The sequence below is a fragment of the Schistocerca serialis genome, chromosome 1 (assembly GCF_023864345.2).
Source record: "Schistocerca serialis cubense isolate TAMUIC-IGC-003099 chromosome 1, iqSchSeri2.2, whole genome shotgun sequence".
NCBI classification, from domain to species: domain Eukaryota; kingdom Metazoa; phylum Arthropoda; class Insecta; order Orthoptera; family Acrididae; genus Schistocerca; species Schistocerca serialis.
In genome coordinates, this window is record NC_064638.1 from 204,897,069 (window position 1) to 204,911,743 (window position 14,675).

At 40.5% G+C, this 14,675-nt stretch overlaps 1 protein-coding gene across 5 annotated transcripts in view; it reads left to right on the plus strand.

Annotated features, from left to right (window-relative positions):
• LOC126465638 (organic cation transporter protein-like) overlaps positions 1-14,675 on the plus strand; it is a 254,040-nt gene that overhangs the window by 153,022 nt on the left and 86,343 nt on the right. The window contains exon 1 of one of the 5 annotated variants that reach the window (XM_050096319.1): positions 5,106-5,186. The exons of 3 other annotated variants lie outside the window; for them this stretch is intronic. In XM_050096319.1, coding sequence (XP_049952276.1) covers positions 5,152-5,186 — 35 coding nt within the window. In that variant the 5' untranslated portion in view covers positions 5,106-5,151. Of the gene's footprint in view, positions 1-5,105; positions 5,269-14,675 lie in introns of those variants that run through there. One more of the 5 variants, XM_050096320.1, reaches the window with a different exon arrangement.

Here is a 14,675-nt window from a genome sequence, read left to right on the forward strand (position 1 = left end):
TAAGACTTACCATCACTGTGTGTGTGTGTGTGTGTGTGTGTGTGTGTGTGTGTGTGTGTCAATTTCTAAGGGACCAAACTACTCAGCTCATCGGTCCCTAGACTTACAAACTACCTAAACTAACTTATGCTAAGAACACACACACACACACACACACACACACACACACACAGGCGCGCCTGTCGGAGAACTCGAACCTCCGGCGTCAGGGGCCACGCAGTCCGCGACATGCCGTCTCAAACATCGCGGCCACTCTGCGCGGCTCCACGGTGTGTTAAAAGTCCGAATTTTCTTATTATATGCATATATTCAGAACTTTTATCAAGAGTCGTTACTAAATCTTAGGATGTACCGATACCAGCTGGTGAAACCGTCTTCAGTTTTTTAAAAAAAAGCTTATCAATTTATTGAAATAGGTTGTATTTATTGTAAATTTATGTATTTGAAACATTCTTGAGTTCCAATATGATTATAATGAGCAATGTTCCATATTAGGGAAAAATGTAGTTAAAAATGTTACCTTGTGAACGTTAAATTTTGTTACAACAAAGCTGACTATTATGGCATTTCGATGTACATAATATGGAAGCCGATTCACACAAGCATTTTTTAGTTGAACGCTTTTTTAAGCAATTGCACATTTTAAACCCTTGTCCTCCAACAAAAGATTGTTTGGCAACCACCTTCCGTAGACTAATTTCTTCTCTTGCTACTTATTCGACGTTGATAAAATTTTCCTTGCGCAATGTAAATTGGTTCCTAGTGTACAATGACTTCAGTTCACCAGCTTTGGTACCAAGTTGATAAAATTCGTCATCCTGAATATTTATCACTACTGCTATTACAGATTTTGCTTCAGTTTTTGCCCTGTCTACATCCGTTACTTTAATCCTCACATTCTGTCCAACTGAAGGTTTTGGAATTTTGTTATATGAGGCTGCTTTCATTTTCTTTACCTGCAATTGAAGACCTTATCTGGCAGCTTCTCGGATCAGTTTCACTTTATTAACGCTGCTGGAAGTTTTCAGCGTCTCGCTACAACCATTAGCTGGCAACTGTGTCTCGTTGTTAACTGTCGTCAAATCCTGTGTCTCTGTTGCTTCCTCACCAGCTGCAGCCGCACTTTCTACCTCCGTTCCTTCTGTTCCAGTGCTTGATTCACTAGCACCAATTCCTTGACCGTCATTTTCAATTTCCTTTGAGTCAGTGTAACTGGTGTTTAACATTGTTTCCAAGTCTTCTTCAGTGTTTATATTTGTTATTAAATGACGTGCAACAACCGAGGTCGCAATTCCCATTTTCATTGGAACCCCAAACATGGCTTCATATGGTGAACATCTGATCCCTCCATGATAAGCCCTACTTTTCCTTGCTTGCACCAACCTCAGCCCTTCAGGCCATTTTGAAGTTTCATTTGTTTCCATCCAAGTTGATAACATATTTTCGATATCTTGATTTGCTCTTTCGACTGATCCCTGAGACTGACTGTGACTCAGCTTCCCGTAGACTATCTTTATCTCACTCCACAACCCACATAAACTTTGAATGACTTTGTTACAAAACTCTCTACCATTATCAGAATGAAGGATACTTGGGGCACCAAAGCTGGTAAAAGTGTCCAAAAGATGATATGCTACTTCATCAGCCCTTTTCGAATCTAGTGCGCACAGGATAACAAATTTTGTCAAATGATCTTGGTATACAAGTATGAACTTTGACTTGTTGTCTGTTTCTGCTTGTATGTCGATTAGGTCAGTTTGACTTTATGAATTCATTTCACTGGGTTTGATAGGTTTCACTATAACACCCCTTTTCAATGTTTTTTGCTTTTTCTCGCATGGTTCACTTAATCTCAAATAAGTAACGATTGATTAAACCCTCACATTCTTGTACTTACGATCCAGTTCAACAATCATCCGTGTTCAGCCGCGATGACTTATAGCAATGTACTACGTTAAACAACTCATCAAAACAAACGTAATAACGAATTTATTCTTTTCTAGTAGATAGCGGTGCTATGAGTTTCTCTTCACCTCTGTTGCTGAGAACATCTTGTCGCTTCAAATGTGTGTAGTGAACAGATTTTTAATTGGAAACGGTGTTTACATTTTTCACTTCACTTAACAGAATATTATATTGCCCAGCAGTTACATAAAAATTGTTGTCATTTTTCTTACTCACTAATTCACTTAAAAGTGCGTAAAATCTGTTACGCGTAACATCACTCATTTTGATACAAAGTTGCATAAGAAACACCACTAAAACGATTCGCAAAGATAACCGTACGCACGATGCTCGATATTGACTGAAACTATGCAGTGGTGAGCTGACTGAGAACTCATAATTTCCAGCAAAGAAACTTAACTGAACACACAACTGGCAACAATGAAACTTGTCTGAACCTGCACGACGGAGACGGGAATCTTCGATCCAGTTTTTACCAGTTTGCATTTATCAATATGTCTTGGTAAAAGTTCGAAATCTATGCATATAACGAGTAATTTGGGAGTTTTACCACACTGCAATGGTAATCTTAGGTTTCACCAGTTAATTCGAAGATTTGCCAATTATCTTACTTTTATAGTAACACACATTGCTACAAAGACCCCTGTAGGTCCAGTGTACAAACAAGAACGAAAATTAACTATCACATCTTTTTCATTCACATGCTTCGTACGTGTGCGTTGCGGATTACAAACTTCTTGAGCTACGTTTAATTCGAAAATTCGTCTCACTTTCTGCGTGTTCACTTCGTACCGATACATTACTTTGTTCTCTCTCTCTCTCTCTCTCTCTCTCTCTCTCTCTCTCTCTCTCTCTCTCTCTGTCTCTCTCTCTCTGTGTGTGTGTGTGTGTGTGTGTGTGTGTGTGTGTGTGTGTGTGTGTGTGTGTGTGTGTGTGTGTGTGTGTGTGTGGGTGTGTGGGGGGGGGGGGGGGCAGGCAGTCAGCAGTTGAAAACATGACGTCATGGTCACATGTGTCGCTATGTATCGAGTAGAACTAGAGAGCAAAGAGACGCTTTTACAAGAACTGACAACTGACAGTGGAATCTGTTGCTCATAGTTAATATTGTGGTTTTATTACTGTGATAACAAATTATATTTTAAAAACTTGAATTTCGAAACAGTATTTTAAAAGAACCTCATGTAAGTTTATCACAAATTTTAAAAAATTGGAGCTTGTGATTTTTATGTCTGGAGAGGTACGGAGCTGTACTGCTGAAGAGTTGCGTGCCAGTATTTAAAATTTTAAGGCCCCTACACGCGAACCAATTTACAGGCCGACCGACTGACCAATTCGTTGGTAGCCAGCACACATCCCGACCGACTAAACTCAACGATTACAGCGCTGCCCTGTTCTTGCGTTTTGTTTACCTTAATTTAACTGAGTTTATTTTCTACGAGATCCTTCTTAGTTTTACCAAAAAACGAAAGCTGAGGTTTGCCCTGGCTGGTTTACAGGTAACAAGTCCAAAAAAAGCGGAGAGAGAGCTGTGGGCAAATAAGTGGCTAATGGAAAGAAAGTCAGTCATCCGTACTCCGTCACATAAGGAGTTGGAGCCGATGGTTTTCGTAATTATCTAAGAGAGGATAAAGGATGCATTTCGGAGCTGCTGAATATCATCAAAGAGTTCTTAACAATAAAAACTACAGTCATGAGAGAAGATGAAAACTGCGTGTAAAGATTGTTAGCTACATTACAGTTTCTGGCCACTGACAGAAGGTAAGAACACTTCAAATTCAGTGCTTAGTATATCCATAATTATTATCTAAAATGATCCCAGAAACATGCAACGCGAGGATATGCAGCATGGAAAAGCAGAATAAATAAGACAAAAGATATTCAAGTAATTTTTCTTCATTTATTTATGTAGCGTAAAAGATGCCACTATAAGTTTAAGAAACTTATTTCAAATTAGAAGGAAGACTGCAAATTGTAGTAGCGCACATCATGTAATGATTAAAATACGTAAGTAAGAAATTAAGCTTTTAACAGCTATTACAACCGTGAAAAAAGTCCCACATTTTGCTCTTCATAGGAAGACGTGATTATAGGCTGTATTTCAATTCTTATAACAATGAAACAAGTGTATTTTACGAATAAACGCCTCTTGACTGTCTATATTTCGGTTTTCAGGTTTTGCTTCCGACGTAAATCGGAAATGAAATTTAGGATCAAGTCCTTCCGTATTTCGGTTTTTAGATTTCCAGAATAAAACCTAGAAACCGAAATATAGGTCGACGGACATTTATCCCTTAAAATAGGCATCTTTTACTCTATGTATCATACGAAACCTTTACGAATTAGTTAGAAAAGCGAAACAAGTGCTTCATTTCTTGGATCTCTGCTGTTAGACTCCACGACGTGTTCCAGATTTCTCGTCATTAAAGTTTCGTCCTTCTTACACTCTGTCATGTATATTAGATCAGCATTTAATCCTGCTCGCATTGACAAAAGACCAACTTTTGTCGGCGGTTGGTACGACTGCCCTACCTACACACGGCACAATTTGTTGGGTGGCGTGGGAGAGAGGGGCGGCTGTCGCGTAGTGATACCCGATCGACATCCGGACAAGAATAACTAATCGGTCGATTGGCCAAAGAGCCTACACACGAAAAATTTGTCGATAGGTCGGTCGGTTGGTGACTGTGTAACGGGCTTTATAAGACGTGTGAATTCCTAAGGGACCAAACTGTTGAGGTCATCGGTCCCTAAATTTACACACTACTTGAACTAACTAATGCGATGAACTCCCCCCCCCCCCCCCCCCACACACACACACACACACACAACCATGCCCGAGGGAGGATTCGAACCCCGCGGGAGCGGGGGCCTTTAGAAATGAAGCACTTCAGTTACGTCGTTCCTGTGTGCGGCATTTGCTGGGCCTTTTATTTTCGTCATTTCATGAGTTAGTGCTTCTCATTTGGACTTACGGAGATCGCATTCCTGTCACTTCCCTGCTAAAACCAGGCAGAGAGGGCGCACACGTGGCCTGGGTTTCGCCCCGGCGTGCCTGGCTGCACCGAGTGATTGTCGCGGCGCGAATATTGCCTCGAGGACAAAGCGACGCTTAGGCCTCGTTGGCCGTGCAGCGCTGAGCAGCCCGCGTCGGCCACTGGCCAGTGCGTCGCGGCACGGCGACCCACCATGAGCTTCACCTCCGACGCCGCAGCCGCAGAGTCGTAAGTCTGCCCCCGTGAGGCGCTTCTCCATCGCAGTGGTGTGGGCTACTTCATAGCTACTGCACTAATACAGGCTGACGAGGTATTTCGAATAACTACTTCATCGTGATGCAGCGACTCTGCGAGTTTCTCGCTCATGATCTGAAGAAGCTACACATCACGACCCGACTATAGCTCCACTAATAACACGGGAAGATTCTTTAGGCGAAATTTGCCGAGAAAAGTTGCAATTTCATGTTATGGATGTAGAGAGAGAGAGAGAGAGAGAGAGAGAGAGAGAGAGAGAGAGAGAGAGAGAGAGAGAGATTGTTTACGAATTCTTTTCATTAAGTTAGAGACTTAGGTGGATGTTCACTTGTAAAAGAGTCCAGGATTATGATTTAATTGGATCAAGAGGAATGTTAGACACACGTTGTCGTCTTTGGCCAGTGACATAATGTTAATATCTGCTGTCATGTCATCTTTCAGTGCACATATTCATAGTTTAGTAGTTAGTTGGCGAAGACAACAAATGAGAAAAAAAGCACCTTGTTGTGGTGACACACTGATCTGTAACTTAAGTGATTTGAAAGAAAATCACCAATAACATCATTACAGTCGTCATATTCTATACGTCACAGGTCTAAACCGAGGGTTCGTATCGAAGATACTTCATCTTTTCGACGGCCGCGGTGGCCGAGTGGTTGTAGGCGTTTCAGTCCGGAAGCGTGCGACTGCTACGGTCGCAGGTTCGAATCCTGCCTCGGGCATTGATGCGTGAAGTTTAAGTAGTTCTAAATTCTAAGGGACTGGTGACCTCAGATGTTAAGTCCCACAGTGCTCAGAGCCATTTGAACTTCATCCTTTCAGTTATCTGATAATTCTTTCCTACATTAGCTTTATTTTCAAGACGTAAAGTGTCGTCTGATTCTTTACTAGAACCTAACTGCCCTCCGCAGATTCTCCGCAGAATATTGAGTGATCGGTTGTTAATTATTTTTTTCATTTCTGAATTTACGGTAGAAAGTCACCTTTTCCCCCCTTCACCATTGTCTCTTACATTTTGTTCGTAGCATACTGTGTTATGTCTTAAATACCAGTTATCTGACATCAAAACAACTACTTGTCAAAAGTAGTAGCAAGAAAACAGCTTATTCACTTCGGTTCACTTGCAGGCTTCCGTGAATATGTGTTGCTCGACCATGGAGTTCGTAATGGTATAGAATACCTCAGTACTGCAGCAGCATCTTTTGTGAAAATAAACTGCTGGTACATTCTTGTCAGTAGCGTAAAAGCAATTAAAATAAGCAGTTTTACCCACCACTGAAAAGATGTATCTAAACCTCGCCACGCACAGTTTTTTTTCTGACCAGTGACGAAACTAGAAGTTTCCTTAATACAACGCTAGCCTATGCAGACATGTGATTAAATTTCACTGATATATCTGAATGAATAGATGAAGTTCAGAATCACATTGTGCAGATTAAGCTAGAGAGGCATCACTGTAATCACAGTTTACTTTAACGCAATATTTTTAACGATTTCACCATCTCATTAGGTACATATGTAACCAGTTATTTTCAAGGTACTTTCACTCGTGTAATTTTCCACATATTTTTGAAATATCTTCTTACATTTTAGTACTTCTTTGTCTGTTTAATGCCTCTGTAATACAGTAGAGCCCAAGCGGATATCCTAATTCTGTTTTTAATCAGGTCGACTTAGGATGACTATTTATCCTATCCATGTACTATAACATAAGAAACCTTACACGACGTGATCTAGTACAATTAGGTGAGGTGGCTGTTTCAGGAAGCACGGATGTACTGCGTTACTATTGCGACCAGACATTCATATTCGTCTTTCAGTAATAGCAAAAACTACGCAATGGCTGTTCGCCTTGTATCTGTAGATGTATTTCGTCATCTTTTAGAGGAGTCCTTTTCCCATGTGCGATATAAGTTCCTTGTGTTGTTCAGCTGTAGATCACAAATAATATAATTTTCATCATGATTGAAGACAATTTCTTTAAATCTTCAGTACAGAAATCTCTACATTCAGAATACTTTTTCAGTGCGATATTTTGGAATTGCTTGCAAGAAGATTCTGCCGTGACTCCCAGGCTGCGAATTAATGAAACGTCAGAAGTTCACCACCTTGCTGCCTTAGCTTAAAATCTCATTCATTTAATTTCGTTTGCAAGAGATTTTCTTTACACGTGCCATATGGAACGAATGGTGTCTTCCATTGCCCAAGGACCTTACTGAACAGGTGTAGGTGATAGAATTTTCTTGTTTCTTTCCTGTCTTCCTTCGTTCGTGAGGCTAGGGAAATCGACACACACTATGTAGCCATTAAACTGGATTTTGTTTTTCTTGCAGGGGACAACTCACAATTTTACCTTACCGCCCTAGAGTTGTCGTTCTCTTATTACTTGTCTGATATGACATGGAAGCCCAAAGGCTTCTACACACGCGCCGACCGACCAGCAAACTAGACGTTTGTACGTGGTTTGGGCAGCCGACCGACCAGCTTTTCTTGTCTGGATTTCGGTCGGGAAGCAACACCCAACGACCCCCTCCCCCCCTTTCCCCTCCCCCCCCCCAATCGTCACCGACAAATTGTGTCGTGTTTAGCGTTGTCGTGACAACCGCCCAGCAAAGATTCGTCTTCTGTCACAGGGCGCGGGTTAAATGCTATTCTAACATACATTGCAGAGTGCGAGGAGAAGTTTCTTGAGAAATCTGAAGACGTCAGATGTTTGTGGGGCATGTAGTGTGAGGAGTTTAGCAATAGAGATGCAAGAAATGAAGCGCTTATTTCATTTTTTAATGAATTCACTATGGTTTCATGTGGTACGTTAACATTGTAAAAGACACACATATTTTATAAAGAAACCTTTTGTATTTTGCTTTCTAGTTTTAATTTCCGATACTCATCGAAAATGAAATCTAAAACAGAAATACGGACAGATTAGATCTTAGATTTCATTTAAAGTCCAAAAACCGAAATACAGAATATCGACAGATGTTTGTTCATAAAGTATAAATGCTTCATTGTTTTGTTAAAATCCAGCCTATATCAAAGCCTTTTGCTATGAAGAGCCAAGTGTGGGATTTTTTACAGTCTAACAGTTGTATTTATTAGATGTCGGCATCACCGTTTGTAGTCTTTCCTCTTCTTATTTGCAACGAATTTCTTAAACTTACAGGGTCGTCTTTTATGCTACATACGTAAATAAATAAATAAAAATTTATATAATTATTTTTCATTTATTTTGCTTTACCATGAAGTATTTCCTTAGGCAACTATAAATCATCTTTTCAGGTGTCTGGAATCATTTTGGATAGTCGCTGTGGGGATGCAAAAACACTGAACTTGAAGTTATCTTAACTTCTGCCAGTGGATAGAAGCCGTAATGTAGCTAGCTGCCTCTCCTCGCAGCCTACAGCCTCTCTCATGTCTGTGGGCTTTCTCGTTAAAAATGGCTTGATCATGTTCAGTAGCCCAAAAATGCAAGTTTCATCCATTCTTAGATAACTGAGATAATCGTCGACTCCCAGTTCCTTGGGTATCGGAGCGTAAGTGAATTTATTTCTTTGTATTGATCACTCCTTTGCCCACAGCTTCCACTCAGTTTGATTATTTACATATCTAAAGTAAACCCTAGTTTTTTTTCTGTAGAAACCCAAGCGAGATCTCGTAGAACATAACTCACTGAACTCTCTGATAAATTGGCGTTTAGTAGTTAACTCTCTCACATTTCGACTGTCTTATCTATGTTGTGTGATGATAGCTGTTAGCATTATAGTACACCACGTGAACGTACCTACATTCTGTACATTGTAAATCTAAATATTTTATTAAGATTTGTTCACGGTGAGGAAGGAAATATGACGAAATCTTTCTGACTCTCATTGTCAATTCGTTTGACACCGTGGTCTTCCAGATGTTTGAAAAAATTTGTCGATATCACTCCGCTTGCTTGAGTCTGAGGAGCTACATTGTATAGAGGAGGAGGAGCAATATCAGAATTTTTTAGGATTCAATGAAATTCTTAATACACCCTGCTCGCTTTGGAATCTTACAGATCAAGTAACGCAGCTCAGCGATTTGTAACGTATGAAAGAAAACCCACGGCGAACTATAACAAGCCGCAAGAAGCATTTGGACAGTGTATCAAGATAAATGTCACAGAAGTGTTCAGAACTAATTGGGTGACTGTCTAAAAGTCCAAATCTCCAGAATTCAGTCCTCAGTTGCCTCTTTTTGGTCGAAATTTGAGCGGAGCAACAACAACACTCCCTGTAAATTACACTATGTTTTATTATCCGAAGTTTCATAGCCACTCGAAGAGTGGGAAACTGACAGATAGGTATCAAATTGACTATTTTTGAAACAAATTAATTGCTTTAAAGCAACTGCGCTGATTAAGAAGACTTAGGAATCTGAAGGAAATTCAAATATTTAACAAATAGCTGTTTGCTATATAAACGAAGTGTCAAAAAATTCATCTCTTCAAAGCCTAACTATTTTGAGCATAAATATTGCATTGGCGTGATATTTAACAATCAAAAAAGGCTTTCTTTGATTCAAGCATAAAATTTAAGGCGTTTCGAGAACAGAAGAGACTAGGAAAGCAAATGAGGTGGCAATACGATCATATTTTCTGAAAAAACTTGAAAATAAAAAATGACATGTTTCGTGAAATGATTTGAACAAGTGTAAGAAATAAAGTAGAGCAGAGAACATTTTATGTGCCTCTGAATGAAGCTCGAAATCATGTACAGCGGATGACGTGCGTCATTGTTTCCCCAGTCGGCATGCATGCGAGAACATGCACTACGTAATACGTCCTAAAACACAGCGCTTAAAAACATGATTATTCCGAGACTCATTCCTCGGGTTCAGTTGGTGACAGAAAGGTAGGGTCAAGCGTTTTCGGTAGCCCTTGGGCTAGGGATCTTTCCTATATGAAATAGGATCGTCTTCCTGAAACTATCCTACAGTACATGGCCAGAGTTTGAACCTTACACACTACCTTCAGCTTAGGCAAATGGAGCAAACTAATTGGTTCTTTTTATATTATATGTGGTCTATGGTACGCATTGGGGGGTTTATGGAAGCACCATTTAGTTTATGGATGATTCCTGAGAAAATTCTAAAATAGATCCGCGGATGTCAAGACGGCTACGCACAACAAAAGGCTGACAGTTTTACTATGGATTTGTAAGGTACTGATCTTGAACAATCTTGAAAATTTTCTTTATCCATTTCCTAATTGTACAAGAAAAATACGCACGTAATATCCGGTGTGAGGCGAAAATGTAGTTTATAAATGACTTAGCAACCCCATTGCAGTTCTCAACAAATTCAAAACTTTGTGCACGTTAAATCCAATCTGAGGCATGAAACTAGTTTTGTGTTATTTCATTCTTACATCATTAAATTATCCACAAGTTAATGTCCTATAAAGTTCTTTTCATGAGAGTGACATGCCCTGCTGTATCTCGGAATAGGGAACCAACCAAAAAATGCTCTTACCGGAGCACAGAAAATGGCGAATATGCTCCTGTTAGAAAGATTTTGACGGAAAATTGGGATACCAGTTGCCTCATTGTTAAACATAATATTAGGTTAACACAGTTTTGCAGTTTTTCCGGATACTTTGCTCACAGATTGCACTCCATCGAAAACACTCGGCTTATGGTTCGTACGTTAAGAGTAAAAACGTTATTAGAAATAATTTAATGAATTTGCAGTCATTCAACTATTACATAATTTTTGGCGGTCATTTTAAGTTCTTTTAAGGCGTGTCAGGATCCTTTTTAGCCCATTTTTTGTCGCTGCAGTACCACTTTGGGCAAATTTTTTTAGTCGGCATGAAGTTTTGTTCGTGGAAAAACTGCTGACTCAGAACATAGTATGGTGGCCTCACAGCCCTTGCGATGACCCTAGAGCCCTTGCCATGTGGTAACCACGTTCATTTAAAACTACATTTACACCTCAGACCGGATATTACGTGCATAAGAATGATTGATTTGAACCTCTGGGTCTCGATAACGAATAATAATATCGAAACAAGTTTAGAATTTCTCCGAGAATATCATCTTAAGAACATATGGTAATAATTTCGACGACCTTCTATGAATAGAAATCATAGAAGTGGTCGTTCCCATAATTGGTACTTCCGTACGCAAAAATCATAGTTTTTTGCGGTTTTGTCAGGAACCGCTATTGAACAAAAGCAGCTTCCGTAAGCTGCCTAAGTGCGAGCCTGGATCACAACAGTGCAAAAGAGCCAAACGATTGGCTGAGTCTGCGGGTTAGAGGCTGTGCGTAATGTCTAAATTTTGACCCTTTACTGTAAGATAGCTACAAGTACTCTTGTTCATCCGATAGGTATATAAATTGTCGCTAAGCCAAGGGATATCCAAAACACTGAACCCCTTATCTCTGTGACCAATAGAAGCCGAGATACAGCACACACAAAAATCGCATACAATTAGGAAACGTAAATCGATTAATTACCGTCTTTTTTATAAAAGCGACTGTCCCACTTGTTCTGTATACAGCTACAATAATAGCTGATGACCAACGCTAATGTATAACAGTGTTCAGCAAAATCAAACTTTCAAGTGACTCAAAAATCGGACGTCCTAGCAGGCACGTCTGATTACCTGAGCAGCTACAACAGGAAGCGGAGTGAAATGGCCAAGCTCTGCCCTGAGGATAGATGAACGTCGTAGAAAAAAGTTGAAGACGGTCAGCGATACAGAAAAATTTAAGTCCGTGTCTCTGACCGAGCGAGGTGGCGCAGTAGTTAGCGCAATGGACTCGCATTCGAGAGGACAACGGTTCAAACCCGCGTCCGGCCATCCTGATTTAGGATTTCCGTGATTTCCATAAATCGCATTAGGTAAATGCCGGGATGGTTCCTTGGAAAGGGCACGGCAGATTTCTTTCCCCATCCTTCCCTAATCCGAGCTTGTGTTCATTAGACCTCTTTGTTGACGGGACGTTAAACCGTAATCTCCTCACTGATCGCAATGTTCGGGGCGGTGTGGATATCACAGTGCCTATGGATTATATAATAGATACCGTAGTAGACTACGGTGTCTATTGAAATCAAAATTATATTCAGCCATAGTCAGATTTCAGATTGGTGTATTAATTCACGAAAACTAGTTCTGACGAAAATAACTCAAATATTGGATGGGTAATTTTGCAGTGCTGAACTCATTTTAAATGGGTGTATGCGTTTATATTCCTGCGTACCTCCAGGAGGGTTGGGGCAGTTATAAGCAAGACTTTTTTTTTACGAATGATACTTACTGGCCGGATATACATACTGAGAGGATAAGAGTGCCCTGAAACGCTTACAGGTGAGCGAGGCTGTAGGAAAAGGGTCATATATATCGAAAACGACCGTCACTAGGCCGATTGATAAAACGCTCGAACACACGTTTATAGTACATTGCTGTCTGTATCGCTACAGTGGATAGTTAGTATGTGGAAGGGCATTTTAAGTGCATAAAGGGACGTTTGTACATACGAATATTGAAGAAAAAACAAAAGAAGGGGCGACTGTTGTACCTGTAAAACTTCTCGGACGTGGATTTGATTGCTTTTTGTTCTCGATTCCTTGAAGTTCTCGTTTTGGCCCATCTCTAACATGGATTCTTCCGTAACCAAGACAAAGTGTTTGGTGATTCAGGAGGCACCTTCCCCAAGATTTATACCGCATACACTGAAGGCTGGAAACATTATCCGCAAAGTCAGAGCGCGGACCAAAGTATGTGCTGACTAATCATGATGCCCTTCTCCACATTAAATACGTATCTCGCACTCCTAAGCAACATAGTCGTTCCGGGATGAGAGTACCCAACCTCTCGCTAGCCGTGCGTCAGCGGAGAGAAAACCACCGACGGAAGACCCACGGCCTCAGGCAAGCGAGCGTACTCGGTGCTCCTGCAGACTCTTTCAGCATCGACTGAGACACGAATGTAGAATAATCTTTCGTACTGGTAATGAATTAATTGTACTCCGCTTTAAATAAATGTATGTTACACGTTTGACCTCTTTCCACTTCTCAGAGACCATTCTCTGCGGGATTAATGGAATATGACTAGTGTAATGTAGTGTTTGCAATAGAGGGATTAAAATATACCAGGATTGGGCAATAATACGAAAACACCGCGAGAAATGCATGCAGGTGCCAGCCAAGTCAGCAGATTGCCCTGTTCTATTTGACCACAAACGGCGCCTGTGCAACGTCTTTTATACCTTCCAAGAGTCAGTCGTGCTCAGAATAGCGTTCTATATAGTTGTGAGTATATTTAGTCGGAGCGAACCGAAGTGAATTCAGACGTGGGCAAATTGTTGGTGGTTCTACGTTGGGTGAGTTCGCAACCAATGTAGTGGAAGTGTTGGGTGTTTCAAGAGGCACCACATCGAAGATCTATATCGCATACAGGAAAAGAGGAAGGACGTCAGCCACTAAGTCACAACGCGGACGAAAGTGTGTATTGAGTAACCGTGACTATGACTGAATCATATTGTGTGTTGTTGTTGTCTTCAGTCCTGAGACTGGTTTGATGCAGCTCTCCATGCTACTCTATCCTGTGCAAGCTTCTTCATCTCCCTGTACTTACTGCAACCTACATCCTTCTGAATCTTAGTGTATTCATCTCTTGGTCTCCCTCTACGATTTTTGCGCTCCATGCTGCCCCCGATGCTAAATTTGTGATCCCTTGATGCCTCAGAACATGTCCTACCAACCGGTCCCTTCTTCTTGTCAAGTTGTGCCACAAACTCCTCCCAAATTCTATCAATACCTCCTCATTAGTTTTGTGATCTACCCATCTAATCTTCAGAATTCTTATGTAGCACCACATTTCGGAAGCTTCTATTCTCTTCTTCTCCAAACTATTTATCGTCCATGTTTAACTTCCATACAAATACATTCAGAAACGACTTCTTGACACTTAAATCTATACTCGATGTTAACAAATTTCTCTTCTTCAGAAACGCTTTCCTTGCCATTCTCAGTCTACATTTTATATCCTCCCTACTTCGACTATCATCAGTTATTTTGCTCCCCAAATAGCAAAACTCCTTTACTACTTTAAGTGTCTCATTTCCTAATGTAATTCCCTCAGCATCACCCGACTTAATTCGACTACAATCCATTATCCTCGTTTTGCTTTTGTTGATGTTCATCTTATATCCTCCTTTGAGGACACTGTCCATTCTGTTCAACTGCTCTTCCAAGTCCTTTGCTGTCTCTGACAGAATTACAATGTCATCGACGAACCCCAAAGTTTTTATTTCTTCTCCATGGATTTTAATACCTACTCCGAATTTTTCTTTTGTTTCCTTTACTGCTTTCTCAATATACAGATTGAATAACATCGGGGATAGGCTACAACCCTGTCTTACTCCCTTCCCAACGACTGTTTCCCTTTCATGCCCCTCTACTCTTATAACTGCTATCTGGTTTCTGTACAA